At 39.5% G+C, this 17,708-nt stretch overlaps 1 protein-coding gene across 2 annotated transcripts in view; it reads right to left on the reverse strand.

Annotated features, from left to right (window-relative positions):
• Positions 1-17,708, reverse strand: part of FMN2 (formin 2) — a 160,233-nt gene that overhangs the window by 65,042 nt on the left and 77,483 nt on the right. For both annotated transcript variants that reach the window (XR_013276687.1, XM_077486613.1), the window contains exons 8-11: positions 16,070-16,131; positions 11,490-11,581; positions 1,840-1,969; positions 1,197-1,343 (exon numbers count right to left, since the gene is read on the reverse strand). Coding sequence is in view for 1 of the 2 variants with exons in the window: in XM_077486613.1 (XP_077342739.1) it covers positions 1,197-1,343; positions 1,840-1,969; positions 11,490-11,581; positions 16,070-16,131 (431 nt within the window). In the remaining variant the exon portion in view is untranslated. The remainder of the gene's footprint in view (positions 1-1,196; positions 1,344-1,839; positions 1,970-11,489; positions 11,582-16,069; positions 16,132-17,708) is intronic.

Below are 17,708 nucleotides of genomic sequence, written 5' to 3' on the forward strand. Positions count from 1 at the left end.
ATATATGCATCTGCAAAAAGGATTGAGTAAGTCGTGAGAAGTAAATCATAGCCTGGTTACACTAATGCTGTCTGCCGTAAAGTCCAGTCGGGTGTACGCGGCATTACACTTTGTTACATAGTCGGGTTGAAAAAAGACACAAATCCATCCAGTTCAACTAATAAAAGGGGAAAAAATGATACAATCCTATATACACAATCCTATACCCACATTTGATCCAGAAGAAGGCAAAAAACCTCTGCAAAGCAAATTATATCCAGCAGGGGAAAAAATCCTTCCTGATCCCCCAAGAGGCAATTGGCTATTCCCTGGATCAACTTTACCTATAAATATTCATATTTCGTTATATTATGTACATTCAGGGAAAAATCCATTCCTTTTTTCCTACTGAGCTAGCAAGAACCAGCTCTTAAGGGAGTGTATTCCAAATTTTTCACATTTTTACAGCTCTTACTGTGAATAAGCCTTTCCATATTTGGAGGTTAACACTTTTTTCCTCTAGATTTAAAGACTGCCCCCTTGTCCTCTGTGATGACCTTAAAGTGAATAACTCAACACTAGGTTCACTATATCCCCCCTTAATCTCCTTTTCTCAAGAGTAAATAAATTCAGTTCCTCTAATCTTTCCTCATAGCCGAGCTCCTCCATGCCTTTTATCAGTTTGGTTGCCCTTCTCTGCACTTTCTCCAGTTCCCCAATATCCTTTTTGTGAATTGGTTCCCAAAACTGAACTGCACTGTGTTACTTTTGAGCCCTTGGTTTCCTAAAGAAAAATCACACGTTTCTGCAAGCTGTAATAATGTTAATAAAGTAAAAATATTTTTTCAAAAATATAAGCAAGAGCTAGATTTTAGAGTAGAATGCCTTTGCAGTGTTAATTGCAGCAGTGCTTTCTTTGCATGTTTCAAATCCCTTCACAACAGCTAAGAGCAACAGGAGAGGAAAGGGAAGGATTCACTGTTAGTTTCATTTGGATTATGTTTAATGTCTAGTATTCTGTATGAAACCCACTGAAGCAGGACAATGTTTGCAAGTGTATTTATTTCCTGCTACCTCTCCCAAAATTATGGAACAAAATTATTTAGTAAGATCAAAAAGCAGTCATACATAAGCATCGGTTAACTTCACTTCTTTGATTGTGTTTTGTATTTCTGCTGGAGTTTCTAAAACCTAATTTTTCAAAATTCCATACTTACGTTGCTTTTGACATCTTTCAGTTTTGGCAAAATATCTAATGCAAATCCATCCGCTTGTCCTCTTGTCCTGTTCCCTCCATTCATGTAGTTACCAATTGCAAGAATCAATCCTAAAACACACAGAACTGCAGGATCTTCTTTTAAAATCTAAACACGAATAAAAGACACACAATAGCTTAAGCTTAAAAAGAGCTTAAATAGAAACAAAGTTTACAAAAAAAATAAAATAATTGTAAGGTTGCTTTAATTGATCAAAAGTTTAATGATTTGAGTGAATAGTGTAACAATAATTTTACTATATGACTAACCTTGCTTCTGCACAGTGTTTAGAAGCTCCATAAACAGTGTTTAGAGGCTCCATATTTGACAGCAGCCACTGTTGTCTCAGCAAATCCCAACTATTATTATGACAGCTGGGAATTGCAGGACAGAATGATGGGGGAATGGCAACAACAAGGGGAGGGGCAGGGCATGCTACGTATACTCAGTGTACTTTGATTAAGTGTTTTTGGACAAACATAGCCTAAATTCCCAGAATAGTAAATAACACAAACAGTTTGTGGCAGCAGTGTTTACAGTTGCTTACAAAGTTGATAGTTACATCTGCTTTACAGAAGATATTCTAGTTAGATATGTAACTAACCTTACAAACTTTTTGTAACAATTCAAGTCTTCGATGAATGGCACTAATGTTTTCTGATATTGTTGACTGCAGCAAAATGCAGAAAACACGTTCTGAAAAATTTGGTATAGTTGTCAATTCATAAAGGAACCTGCAGGAAGTGAAAACAGCAACGTTGGATCAGAAATACTTTGAAGACCAGCAGCATTTGCATACATTTTATAAGCATAATATTACAGTAAAGAAAGAAACAGTAAAAAAAAACAATGTCCATGTCTTTCGAATTCATTGATATTAAATTTGTGTTTTAATTGTTTCAACCCTGCTTGAAGAAAGTAGCCAAGAGGAGAAAGTTTACATGCGTTTATGTTCATCGTTTTCACTCACAAAGATGTGAGGACATGACTAAAACATCTATTTTTGACTGTTCCATGCACACATACATTTGGTTCTGTAGGTTTTTAAAAAAGTTTACTTTTTTTGGATAGCATAGGGATTGTTTTGCTGTCTGTAACCCTGATCAGAAGATTTCACCTCACTTTCTGTCCCTGTGACAATTGGATTTTAAAAAAGTTTGGGTTGTTGTGAAAACGGGGATTGGTGATAAAGCTTCAGTGGAGACATGTTTTTCCTGTGATAATTCTGACAGAAAATGTTCGATAGAGCATACACACGATCGATGGGAAATGTTGGATGCGAGCTTGTTATCGGAAAATCCGACCGTGTTTATGCTCCATTGAACATTTGTTGTCAGAATTTCCACACACAAATGTTTGAGAACAGGTTCTCAAATTTTCCGACAACAAAACTTGTTTTTGGAAAGTTTGATCGTGTGTACAGTAGTGCGTCGCACAAAAGTTCACGCATGCTCTGAATCATGCAGAAGGCTATTTAACTGCCTATTGAACTTCCTTTTTCTCAGCTTGTCGTACGTGTAGTACATTACCGCGTTCTTGGCGTTCGGAATTTCCGACAACATTTGTGTGACCTTGTGTATGCAAGACAAGTTTGAGCCAACATCCTTCGGAAAAAAATCCACGGTTTTGTTGTCGGAAAATCAGATCATGTGTACAGGGCATAACAGGACTGAATTTCCCTTCCTAGGGGTAGATTTCCTCTCATGTCTCCCTCTGTTTATAAATATGAGTTATATGTAAGCCTGGTGTTTTTAACTTAGGGACTGCCTGTACACTGTAAACCTATCTCAAACTTGACAGCTGCTAGAAAAAACATAATATTACTAAACAATGATCATAAAAGACACACACCTGTACAGTGATTCCCAACTAGGCAATCTTTAAAGTGGTTATAAATGCTAAAGGTTTTTTTTTTTACCCTAAAACATTCTCTACATTAAGGGGAAAAAGCCCTTTTAGGTGCTGCTCCTCCCAAACATTTACCTGAGCCCAATCTCGATCCAGTGCAGTGTCCTCCCCATTGGACTCAGTGAGAGCAGCGGGAGCCATTAGCTCCTGCCACTGTCAATCAAATCCAGTGACAATGGGACGGGGCAGAGCCAATCTGTGAAACCATTGCAATGAACAAGTAGGTGTAACAGGTTTGTTATTTAATTTTAGCCAATATCTGATGCATAAAACAGAAATCCAGCTGAAGAAACAAGAAAAATGAATAACACATTAACCTTTTTGCTGCCAGGCCCTGTGCTCCATTTTTAAGCTCAGCTGGCTGGACCATTTTTGCAATTTTTCAATTGCTTTTTTTCCTTATAGCTTTCAGAGTTTGTAAAAGACCCCCTAAACCATATATTTTTTGAAAGCACATAATCTTTAGAATAAAAAGAAGGTGCTGCTAAGTTTTAAGGCCCTAAAATTTGTGAAAATTTTTATCAAAGCTAAATTTTCACTGAAAATACACTAAAATCATTATTATCAAATACAAACACAGCCAATTTTACAAAATTCCTGCTAAATATAAAAGCTTAAACTGTATTGAGTTAATAAATAACAAATATTTTTAAACTTTAAATTATGCCTTTTCACAAAATGGTGAAAATCGAACATACGAAAGCATGTAAATATCCAAATTTCTTCAAAAATCTGGAGGTTTTCATTTTCACTTACAGCTTTCAGTGTGTAAAAGACTCCCTCACCTAGAACCTAGGACAGGATGTGTGTTACAGGCAGGATCACCAGGTTAAAGTTTTACTGAGATGTCTGTTGAGTCCTAATTGATAAGGATGGGACTGCCTGCACAGGAATGCACGGAACACCTGTGCATTCCCGTGCAGCTGCTGCTGAGATAGCCTGCATGGGGATGTATGGAACACATGTGCATCCCTGTGCAGCCGAACACTGCCTGGCTGTAGTGTGCCCCACATAAATGATACTTTAGGCCTTGTTACACTTGCAGTTGGGAGGTGGCAAAAATGTGCGATTAAGCTGCAATAGGCACAGGCAATGCTTTATGTCCGCGGGAGGCCTCTTTCTGGAAGCTACACATTCAGGCCAGTAGAGAAGCGCCACAAATGCCCCACAACTGCGTGCAATACAAGCAGTTTCTGCAACATTTGTCACCAAAAAGGGGGTTAAAACAGGTGGTAAGCAGGAGATGCATCACTTTCTCACTGCCTGTCAGTAGCCTCTGGAGCATGATCTGAACAATGATCGGCTTCAGAGGTAAGGAATATTTAAACGCATTTCTAAGTTTACCCTTGCCATGTTTTTTAATTTTATTCTTTTTTACAATTTTATTTTGTTTTTATTTAAGAGGTAAAATTGTACTGTCAGGAAAGGTTTCACCTGCTGGTGGCACTGTCTCTCCTATGAACAGCTGTTCCAGTGTCCACCAGTGGGTGTCTCCCGTCAGTCTTGAGCCAACATCATCTCCTGTAATCAGGCATCACCTGAGACTGATTGCAGGAGGTGTATATATACCCGGCAGATGCTTTCACACACTGCCTTGTTATTGTTCCTTGAGCCCTGACCTTTGTTCGCTTACCTGTGATCCTGCATCCTGATCCTGTATTCTGTGATCCTGTTATCCTGTATCCATTCTTGAACCCCTGCCCTGCAATCTGATCCCTTCCACCTGTTCCCCCTGTTACCCTCTCCTTGTCCTGTCTTGTTCCCAGCCCTATCTGCTTTATCTCCCGTGTATGACCCTGGCTTGTTACAATTACGATTACATCTTACTCCTGTATATACTTTTGGTTTAGGCAGTTATTTAATCACTTCCCGACCAGCGCACGACGATGTACGTCGACAGCATGGCACGGGCAGGCATATTGGCGTACATGTATGTCCAATATTCGTTGCCGCCGTGCCATCGGGAGCGCGCCGCCGGCGGCGCGCTCCCGCGCTGATCGGGACCCCCGTGAGTCCGGTCGCGGGACCCGCGGACTCGATCGCCGCGGGCATCCCCGCGATCGTCTCACGGAGCGGCCGAATGGAGGAAATGCTGTATAAACAACATTTTCCCATTCTGCCTAGCAACTAGTGACGCTGATCTCTGCTCCATGTGATTGGAGCAGAGATCAGTGTACACTAAATGAAAGCCCAACCCCCCCACAGTTAGTAACACACCCCTAGGAACACTTAACCCCTACACTGCCACCCACAGGTTAACCCTTTCACTGCCAGTGTCATTTACACAGGAATCACTGCATTTATATAGCAGTGATTACTGTATAAATGACAATAGTCCCAAAAATGTGTCAAAAATGTCCGATGGGTCCCCGACAATGTCGCAGTCACAATAAAAATTGCAGATCGCCGCCATTACTAGTAAAAAAAAAAATAATAAAAAGTTATTAATAAAAATGCTATAAAACTATCCCTATTTTGTAAACGCTATAACTTTTGCGCAAACCAATCAATAATCGCTTATTGCGATTTTTTTTTACCAAAAATATGTAGAAGAATACGTATCGGCCTAAATTGAGGGGAAAAAATGTTTTTTTATATATTTTTGGGGGATATTTATTATAACAAAAAGTAAAAAATAATGCGTTTTTTTCAAAATTGTCGCTCTATTTTTGTTTATAGCGCAAAAACTAAAAACCGCAGGGGTGATCAAATACCACCAAAAGAAAGCTCTATTTGTGGGAAAAAAAGGACGTCAATTTTGTTTGGGAGCCACGTCGCACGACCGCGCAATTGTCAGTTAAAGCGACGCAGTGCCGAATCGCAAAAAGTGGTCTGGTCTTTGACCAGCAAATTGGTCCGGTCTGAAAGTGGTTAATGTGTGTCACTGGGGTTGGTTGCTGGTCAATCACTGTCATATTGGGGGTACGTTTACTTTTGTTTATTTAGTTTCCTTATAATAAATTATATTATTTTCACTTTACACATGTTTGGTTCACTCTGTTGCAGTCCACACAGTCCTGGTCGCACTAGTCCATGATATTCACAAACTGACACAGAGTAAACATGGCAAACAGGCAAAGAAGCGGAGGCGACAAGGGGGGGAGGCTGTCTTTTTAGGTGAACAGCTCTGATCAGCGGGTAATCACAGCTATTGTTTTGTTCAATAGGTTCTGCTGAACAATTTGGCTATAAGTTCATGGTCACTTAAGTGACCATGAGCTTATAGCAAAAAGAGGAAAGCAGTCCATACGGTGTACAGACCTGGCCAGCTGGAAGTAGTGCTGTAGGTAGTACGCCATACAGACCTGCCAGTGAAAGGCTTAAAAGATAAAATAACAAAGCCAGATTTTGTTACAATATTCTCCTTCAATCCAGAGATATATTCTACAGTACTTCTTTTCTGACACGAAATGTCTCTAATCTGAAGACCAGCATCATTCAACCCTCTACCTCTGAGCCTAGATCATGCTAGATCCTCCCCAGCCTGTAACTGGATAGTGAAAGGACGAAGCAGCACCGCGATGAGCTAATCGCTCTGTCACTCTGCTTTCCCTTTCTCTCAGCAAGGTTTTCTTCAGCAGATAAACTGATTGGCTCATTGTACTTCTTCCTTTCACATGCCACCCTGCTGTATAATGACTGCACAAGACTGATACTATGTCTAATGCAAGTACTTACACTGCTTGCATTAAAAATAATAACTTTAATGATGTATTAATGATTACAGAGCTGCATTAATGTGTCTTTTATTTTTGCCTACAGATCAGCTTTAAAATATATATCAATCCTAACAACGAACGTCTCCTATTTGCCCCCTTTTGGTTTGTTAAATATACTGTACATTGAATGTTTTTTTTTAATCTTTTCTAGGTACAAAAATATACCTGCTAATTCCTGGTCATTGCCTCAGAAAGCCAGTCAACAGCCAGGTAACTAGTAGAAGAGGAAGGTTATCATAAGGTGATCACACTTGCATCCTTCATATTTCTCTTGGTACAAGTTTCCTTTAAGTTTTTTTATGCTACTATTAGCTGCAACAGCTTATTTACTTTACCTTGCTTATATGCATATAGTGGTTTTCCATTGTTTATATCCTTTAGTTGAGCTCAGCACCAGTACCATACCAAAGGTATAAAATACTGTTGCTATCTGCAATTAACACATAGTTAAAGCTGAACTCAAGACAAACACCTAAATGTCTTCAATGATTTGTAATTTCCTCCATCTAATCCTAAGATTTACATAGCCCTGACACACATAGAGGCCATAATTTATTTTTTTTTAAAGCAAAACTAAACTCAAGAAAAAAATACAATATATTGCAGCTTACAGTTCTTAGATGTGCTGGTTGACTTTTATTTTATTTATTTTTTCAAATTAAGAACATTTTCAGCAAATACAGAAAATACTTTTTGATCTTGCCAGAAATGCAGGTTTTGTCACATCCTGTGACTTCCTGCACAGAAGAATTTCTTTCTTTCTAGCTATGGTCTGTAAACTACTGACTGCCTTACCTCCCATGTAATAGGGGTGAAGAGATGAGAACATGTTTCTAGTACATATCAGAAAAGCAAACTAGGGTGGCAGCCATGGCTCCCTCCATAGGTACAGCAAAAAAGTGATGTAACCTCCCAGGGACAGTAAGTGTATTTTTTTCAGGTGAAAATTTTCAAACTAAGCTTGAAAAATATATTAAAAGTTATGAGGGTATTATAGAGGTTGTAACCCTAAAAAAACCTTATAGCAGGTTAAACAGCATAGTGCTTGTGCCATCTAATCTGTGTCATTCTAAGCTGTAAAAAACCTAGTTGATCCTGCCTGTTCCTATGTCCCCCTATGTAAACTGACCACGGTAATAATGGCTGCTGATCCATGATACTGTGGTCAGTTTACATGCCTCTATCATCTTGCTGCTCTCCTTTCTCCCTCTCCCCCTCCCTTCCTGTCTGTCAGCTCCTGTGTGTAAGCTATCTCCAAACCCACCCTTCTCCTCTCCTCCTGCCACACTATTAGTAGCTGGCAGTAAAGTTAAAGAAAGATTACTGCCAGCCCCTCTGTTTCACCAAGCCATACTACATTGAGTAAATGTTTGTGTAAAATGATGACCCTAAATACCTTATTGCAGATTGTTTCTGGTCGGTCACAGGTCCTCCAGCCACTCTCCCTGATTTAAGGACTACAGCGGGAGGGGCTGAGCAGACAGCACAGTGGTCACGTGACCTCCCAGCTGACGTTCGAGGGGGATCTCGGCCCTTCCCGCTGTAGCCATTACATCAGGGGAGGAGAGCAACCAGAGGTCATGTAACAGGACAGAAACAATCTGCAATAAGGCATTTAGGTTCTGTTTCCACTACTGCAAGTTGTTTTGCGACCTGGCCCATATGTTTCAATGGTCCCCATTCTAACTAGTGGAACTCCAAAAAAGGATTTTGCACTACTTTGTACTGACTTTGGTGCGACTTGTTCTCACATGGTTCTCACCGGTCGCATGACATTACATCAAAAATCGCATTGCAAAGTCTCACTGTAAATCGCACAACTTTAGGGTAGCAATAATGGAAACCTAGCCTTAGTAGCATAATTTTACACAAACATTTACACAATGTAGTATGGCTTGGCAAAACAGAGGGTCTGACAGTAATCTTTCAGTGATTTAACAACCACTTTTAATATGAACTGTTTATTTTTCGTTATAATTTGCAAGGTTGCTTTAATTGACATGGTATGCAGATCAAAAGTCACCCCTCTGATCTGCTATAAATGAATCAGAGAAGTTACAATGAAGCAATCATAACACTGATTCATTGTAACTCTTCTTGACACTACAGATGCTGTTCTGTAAGTGTCAGTTTACACAGGAGTGGAAAGATCTGCACTTGCTTAAAAAAAAAATACAGACAGGAATTGTCAGTAAATACTGCTGAAGAGGGAGGCAGAGGAAAAGGAGCTTGGCATACTACACATGCCCAAAGTAATTAGATGAAGTCTTTTTGGCCATATGTAGCATGCCCAGTGTCAATAACTAGTTAAAATGAAAATGCCCAGTACAGTACAGGAACAGTATGGTGGATAAGGTTTCTGATTAATCAGTGGAGCATATTGGCTGGATATGCTTACGTTACAACAATGTCTAGATGAATACAAGTACTTAATAGGTACAGTTGTGTTCAAAATATTAATCCAACATCACTAACCAGATCAATCACCATTTTGGGGAAAAAAAAAATATTTCTACATAGCAAATAATTTACTAATAGGTGTGGTAGGGTAATAGAAAACCAACAGACCCGACAGTCATGACATGCATGCTGCTGATTCTGTGCAATTGAATCATTAATAGAAAGGGGCGTGTTCAAAATAATAGTAGTGTGGAGTTCAATTAATGAGGTCATTCAGTCTGTGAAAAAAACAAGTGCCAAACAACTGGCCCTTATTTAAGGATGAATACAAATGTTGTACCTGCTGGGTATAGCGCAATTCTCTCTGAAAATAAGTAAATAGGTTGTTCCAGACACTGGTCAGAAGAACAGCTTATTTGATTAAAAGGATGCTTGGAGAGGGGAAAACATATAAAGAAGTGCAGAAACTGATATATTGCCAGCTAAAATTATCCCAAATTTGGCTTTAAAATGGCAACCAAAACCAGAAAGGCATGGAAGAAAACTGAAAACTATATGAATCAAAGAATAGCCAAAACGGCAAAGACCAGCTGTCAAAGATCAGCTCCAGGGAACCTACGGGAGTCAACAATGGACTGTACTTCATACTCCTCATGGTTCTCAACCTGTACAGGGTGAGGACGAGGCACCGAGGCGGTAAAGCAGTTGCAGACCAAAGGTTTTAATAAGGAGACATGAAATACATTCGAGATATGCATATTAGAAGGAAGGTCTAATGCGTAAGCCACTGGGTTAATCCTGCGAAGAATACGGAAAGGCCCAATAAACTGAGGTGCAAACTTCAGAGAGGTAACACGAAGTCGGAGGTTGTGAGATGACAGCCAGACCCTGTCCACAACCTAGTAGGAAGGCACAGGCTGGTGTCTGCAGTCAGCATGGAGTCTTTACCTATCAGTAGCATGTCGCAAAGCCTCCTGGACTTGTGCCCAAGTGGAACAAAGACCGCTGAGATGCTACTCTAATGCAGGAAAACTCTGCGGAACAAACAAGTCAGGCAACATGGAAGGCTGGAAACCATAGTTCGCCATAAACTGGGACAATTTGGATGCAGAATTCAAGGCACTATTGTCAGCAAACTCCATCCACGGTAAGAGCTCTGACCAGTTGTTATGCCTTTTAAAATTTGTTTAGCATAACTACATCGGTATCAGCAGCAAAGCAGCTTAATTATTATTCCATTAAAGAAGATGAGAATTTTGACATCTCATCAATTGCCACATCACGAATGTTAATTCTAGATTACAAACAGTAGTTTACAACAGTGGTCATCAACCCTGTCCTCAGGGCCCACTAACAGGCCAGGTTTTATGTATTACCTTGGGGAGATGCAGACTAGAATACTGCAATCACTGAGTGGCAAATTATATCCCCTGTGATGTATTTCAGTTATCTTGCAAACCTGGCCTGTTAGTGGGCCCTGAGGACAGGGTTGATGACCACTGGTTTACAAGACCAAACTCTTCCCAGACGTTCCTTGATTCCAAGCATGCGTGTTTGTACTTTCAACTTGTGTGTGTACTGACCATCCGAATATCAGACATTGAGTTCACATCCGTCAAAAATTTTAAAGCCTGTACATCCAGCTTTTGTCTGATGAAAAAGCCAAATCGGCTGTCGAAAGCACTGTACTAACGTTCCGAAAATCCGCAGACAGCTTGTCTTACGAATTTTCCCTTTTGATTTTCGTATCGTGTGTACGAGGCCTTGCTCACTTTTATACACAATGTTTTATACACAAACCTGTAGCTGTGCTCCATTTGTGCATTTAATGGCTGAATTTTCAGTTCTGACTGGAGAGTACATTTACAAACAAAGCACTTAAGAAGATTTAAAACATGTTTCAAACATACTTAAAATACAATATTTAAGTGCTTAGGATGTCTGCTATTAATTTCACTTTGTTGTGAAATGCTTTCCTTTGAATTACAGCTTTATTTTTCAAACAGAGAATAGACCCACACAGACCAAATTTGATCTATTGCTTCTGGAGAGAAACAAAGATGTCATTCTTCATTTAGTCCTACTGTCTTCTTCACCCACAGTGTTACATATGCATTGCCAAGTTATTCTCTGTGTTATATTATGTCAGAATAAATGAATACTTCATCTACTTTGTAATGTTCTGTTTACTACCACATAGAAAAAAAGAAACTAAACTCCTTCTTACTGTTCAGGTTTGTCGAGGGGTTTTGATTGTTCCTTATTTTTTGAAGATTTGATATGTTTTTCAATCTTCTCCTGTTCTTCTGATACAGCTCTCTGTTGATGCAAAAACAGCACATTACTATGACAGGAAATTAAGCGAAGTCAAAGTTATCTCACTCACTTTTTTATATATCTTACATCCTGTACTTCATATGTAATTTGTAAGAGTTTCAATTCTCCTTGTGCTTAAGATGATTGTAGTGGTATTTGTTCACGTGCAACAACACATTGGAATACTGTCCATGATACCTTTTGTATTTGCACCAATGGTTATAGGCATTATAACCCTTCCTTTCTGTACCTTGTGATTTCCACCTGCATAAGATGTCCATTGATCATGTAGGTGCCATTAGTCGCTTGGTATGCACAACCTATAGTAGTGTACATTTTCACATCCCAGTGTCTGTAGTCTGAAAACTGATATTTCATGTGAGCAAACTGCATATCCTGCAATTATTTTCTCATTCTAGTGTTCTGCCGGTGAAAGCTTTAAGTGATTGTAAACCTTCCTATTTTTATTTTTTTAATAACAAACATGTCATACTTACTTCCACTGTGCAACTTGTTTTGCACGGTGTGGCCCCGATCCTCTTATAGGGTTCCTAGGCGGCTCCTCCTTGCATCAGATAACCCCCTATGAGAAGCGCTGTCCCGGGGGTTACCATGCGGGCGCGCTCCCGAGTCCAGCATTTGAGTCCATAGACATGAATGCCGGACTCAGTCCTGCCCCCCGATGCCTGCCTCATTGGATTTGATTGACAGCAGCGGGAGCCAATGGCTGCGCTGCTATCAATCTATCCAATAAAGAGCCAGGACCCCGTGCAGAGAGGGAGAGCGCCTATCCGCCGAGGGAATTAAGGGGCTCAGATAAGTAAAACGGGGGGGTCGGTCACTGTCATAGGATGCATTAATGTGAAAAAAAACACAAGGGTTTACAACCCCTTTAAAACAAAGTAGATCTGACACAGGCAGAGAAAATAACACATATCTCACCATTATGGAAGATATGTGTTTTATCACATTAGCGCTCACATATTTGTGATGCAACACAGAGGAAATGGTGAGCCAAGCATTGGAAATTATGACCCAGAACAACAAGTTGCTTGTACCTCTGTCGAACAGAGACAGGCTACCTGCAGAAGTAAATGGACATAAGGAATTTGATCAGTCATAATACTGCAAACTGCAGCTCCAACATGTGAGCCCATACTAACAGTAAGTAAGGCAAAAAACAACAACACAGGGAATATACTTACACTCACACCTAGCTAAAACAGCAAAAACTATTTTGTAAGATGGGCTTATGGGTGGATTTCCCCCTCCTTGGTCTAAGCAGTACTGCTTAGACTCAGAAGGGGCTAGTCCCCCAAAAACATAATCTTAAATATTAACTGTTAGTGCAAATAAAAAAGTATGCTTATGTTCTAATTCCTAAGTGCAGTCTGCCTGGGTGTCAACTGACACAATTATACATAAATCATGTTGCCGACTTTCAATTAATTATTGCTGTGTATAAAAAAAGTTTCAAACGAATGCCCTCGTCTGCCAAGGCAGTCAACATTGTTGCTGTCCCTGCACTGTTTTGATATTTCCATTGATGGTATAGTGGATCATTTCTCACAATGGGTCTGTACATCTACGAATCTGACTGCTAGTAGTGTTGGGCACCATTTTAGCTGTTGGTTCTTGGTGTACTGCCGCATAGTGAACAAACTCCTTGTCCACAACCTAGTGGCTATAACTTCTGAACTTGTTAAGATGATACTAAAGCCTCATACACACCGCTATTTTTTTCTGTTTATTCTCAGCAGATTGAATGAAAAAACAAACTGACAGCTCAGGTCAGAGCCGCTGTACTAACAATATGATGTTAGTACAGCAGTCTCCCCTGCTGAGCTATTGTGTTCTGAAAGGCTGATGGCTCCCCTGCCAGAACACTCTGGTCAGCTGATCCAATGCCAATCAGCAGACCTTTTTCAGTCATGGCTCTTCGACAGAAGCCGACCAAATGGCCAGCTTCTGTTGGACCGGCTGCCATACACACAGGCTTAATGTTGGCCATTTTCTATTGAACCAGCCAATGCTGGCTGACATTCAGCCACGTGTACTAGGCTCTAGGATAGCTATACAACAGGGATAGGTGGGGATGGCACTAGACAATTAGCCTAGAGGTAACTATATTAAAGAGGAAGTAAACCCTGATGCATTGCATAGTAGCCCATTATATGTCACTTTCCTGACACAGAAGCCAGCGATGTCCCCACTGTCCCCTCTTCCACGAAGTGTCCACCTTCCTTATGGGTATCACGGCTCCAGCCATTCACAGCGTCACTCCCGCACATGCGAACGGAGCCGCTGCTAACGACATGATCGCCGTTAGCAACGGCACGCTCAGTGTGCCTGCGTGCTGCTGTCTACGGCGCATGCGCCATAGACAGCTGTGCCTGTCTTTTGCAAATATCTCCTAAACCATGTAGGTTTAGGAGATATTTCTTGCACCTACAGATAAGCCTTAATCTAGGCTTACCTGTGGGTCAAAGTGGTCTGTAAGGGTTTACAACCACTTTAAAAAAGGTCAGTAGTAACATGTATCATGTGCCTGATTTTGGCTTCAAACCTTACTGGGGTTAATTTACTAAAACTGGAGGGGGCAAAATCTGGGGTAACGCTACATAGAAACCAATCAGCTTTGTTTGTCAATGCTTAATTGAACAAATTGAAGTTAGAAGTTGATTGGCTATCATGCACAGCTGCAGCAGATTTTGCACTCGTCAGTTGTAGTAAATCAATCCGACTGTGTCCTGTACTGATTTTAACCTAACCTTTTGTTCTGTTCTAATTGCTTCATTTTATCTAGTGCATTATGTTTCACTCTGCTGTTTGCTTCCATTGAACCTTGTGCTTTATTTTACTTTCAAGTAATGTATCTATCCTAGCCACTTACTGCTATTTCATTCCTGACCTTGACATTGCAAACCTTACCTGATCAATTCACTAAAACATAATGCATGCAGTATATTCGGGCCTGTTGTTTACTCAGTAATTTTTGCTATCAAAAAACATGTTTTGAAATGATTACAGGTTTTATCACACGGAACAGCTAGTTTTACCACATGAATATTATATTATTGATTTTTTTGTAGTATTTATATGCCAACCCCTATTCACAAGGAGTATTGCACAGGGCTTTCATGCCTTAAAATATTGCTTGATTCTGGTGAGTGTAAACTGTGTGGTCCAATCCAGGTGGAGAAAGTATTCTATTTCATGAATATATCGTTTTTTAGCAGTTATGAATCAAAAATAGACAAAAGCAACAGTTATAGTCTATCTCAAGCCAAATATGTTTTGTTTAGTTTTGGACAGACTAGAAAACATTTGCATTTCCCTAACTTTCTGTCCCTTTGACAGCTGAAGATGAAAGTAAGGGAAATTCTCCCCACTAGAGTTGAAGACAACAATAATAAACCTGATAACATTTGTGTATGAGCTACACTCTATAAAGCTCTCGACCAACAAAAACATGGTTATGTACAAATTTAAACTATGAATGCAAAAAGTTACCTGCATTCCAACAGTGTTTAGATGTGTAGATGTGGTAATATAGTCAGCTTGTAGAGGCCCTACAGGATACACCCCAAAGAGCTAGCGCGCATAAGCGAACGCATACGTGAGTAGTGCCCGCATATGAAAGGTGTTCAAATCACACATGTGAGGTATCACCACGATCGGTAAAGCGAGAGCAATAATTCTAGCTCTGGACCTCCTCTGTAACTCAAAGCATGCAACCCATAGAATTTTTTAAACGTCGCCTATGGAGATTTTTAAGGGTAAAAGTTTGTAGCCATTCCTTGAGCGGGCGCAATTTTGAAGCGTGACAAGTAGGGTATCAATTTACTTAGCGTAACATTATCTTTCACAATATAAAAAAAAAAATTGGGCTAACTTTACCATTGTCTTATTTTTTTATTCAAAAAATGTATTTTTTCCAAAAAAAAGTGCGCTTGTAAGACTGCTGCGCAAATATGGTGTGACAGAAAGTATTGCAACGACCGCCATTTTATTCTCTAGGGTGTTAGAAAAAATAATTATAATGTTTGGGGGTTCTAAGTAAATTTATAGCAAAAAAAAATAATGTTTTTAACTTGTAAACAACAAATCTCCTTAAGGCTGGATTCATACCTATGCAGTTTTATTGCTTTTTGCATTTTGCAGATTTACACTACAGAATGTTTTCCAATGAAAACCATGTTAAATGGACTGTAGTACAAATCTGCAAAATGCAAAAAGCACTAAAAATACATAAGTGGCTAGGCTGTGTGAAGGAGCATTTCAGGATGTTCTCCAACAGGTAGAGTTTCTACACTAGACCATACTTATGCATCAATATATGATCATAAACACCTCCATTTCATTATTTTAGGATCGTAGATTTTTTGATTTACAAAGATAAGGAAAAAAATATATCAACTAATATTGATAAAATTTAAATATATTTTAGCTACATGTATATATCAAATATCTTGTTCAAATAATACTTACATTTTCATACAAAGCTTGAAGAGTTTCTAAATCAACAACTGAATAGTCCATTTTTAAAATGGCTAAAATAAGAAAAAATAAAACATGTGTTAGACAATACATATCTTTTAATGGAACTGTAATCAAGATTTATTTTAGTGCTGACCTTTTTTTTTTTTTTTTTTTAGAATACCCAAGTTTTTCCCAAATTGAAAAATGTTTATTTAGTGTATTTTTGGCTTTTAAATGTCTCCTTTGATATATAGTAAGCCTGACAAGGTCAGCATGATGGGACAGCAAGAAGCATTATGGAGAAATCAGCAATGGCAGCCTCTTTATTTCACTCTATATTTAGCTTGCTGCCTATGGCATTTTTAAAGGAGAGCTTTCACATGCTTTTTGCCAGCTAGTATTGACTGGCAGGCTTCATCTCCCTTAAGCTATCCTACTATACCCACTCACTGTGGTATGTACAGGCATACCCCACTTTTAAATACACAGTGGGGTTTATTTACTAAAGCTGGAAAATGCAAAATCAGGCTCACTTCTGCATAGAAGCCAATGAGTTTCCAGGTTTTATTACCAAAGCTTAATTGAACAAGCTGTGGTAAAAAAAGCTCATTGGTTTCTATGCAGAAGTTAGCCTGATTTTCCAGCTTTAGTAAATAAACCCCATTGTGTACTTAAAAGTGGGGTATGCCTGTACACAACCCAGGAGTCCCACATAATAGTTCTCAATGAAGAGCTTCCAGGCCTGATTCACACCTATGCAGGTTGCAGTTTGCATATTGCAGGTGCAATTTGCTTTTTTCAACACACGCTTTCGATCCATTGAACCAAAAGAACTGAAAAAAGTCCCTGGCCCTTTCCATAAAATGCACAGATGTGAACTACATGCATAGGAAACCATGTTAAATGGACTGTAGTATGTTTCTGTAAAACTGAAAGCTCACTAAAACATGCATAGGTGTGAATCAGTAAAAAACACGTCAAAGTTACACAGTGATCCAAAATGTCCCAGTTCTCTAAAACAGTTGTTCTCAACCCAGTCCTCAAGTACCCCCAACAGGCTATATTTTGGGAATTTCTCTTAAGCCTCATACACACGATAGGACTTTGTACAAACTTTCCCTTAGATTTTTGTACAAAGGGCGTCAGCCCTGAACTTGTATTGCATATACACAGCAGGACTTTTTCAGCCAACTTTCACCAAATCACGTGGTTTTTCTGCTCTTTACCGCCACCTTTGGTCAACTTCTGTATTGTTGTCTGATCTTTTGCATTGGTTCTGAGCATGCCTGTTTGTACTTTGTACAAAAGTCCTATGGTTTTCTGTACACACGATCAGACTTTGCTCCATCGGACTTTTGTTGCCAGAAAGTTTGTCTGTTCGCACAGCCAACAAAAGTCCGATGAAAACCAAAAAAGTTTGTCCGATGGAGCATACACACAGTCGGATGTTGCTCCAAAACAGCTAATTTGCATGTTTGTTGTCAAAAAGTCTGATCGTGTGTATGGGCCTTTAGGATGCATTTTTAGTGCTTTTTGCATTTTGCAGATTTGCACTACAGAGCGTGTTCCATAGGAAACCATGTTAAATGGACTGTAGTGCAAATCTGCAAAATGCAAAAAGCACTAAAGCCTCATACACACGATAGGA

Source organism: Lithobates pipiens, unplaced genomic scaffold (genome assembly GCF_037356315.1).
Source record: "Lithobates pipiens isolate NorthernLeopardFrog02 unplaced genomic scaffold, aLitPip1_a1.2 Scaffold_18, whole genome shotgun sequence".
Lineage (NCBI taxonomy): Eukaryota > Metazoa > Chordata > Amphibia > Anura > Ranidae > Lithobates > Lithobates pipiens.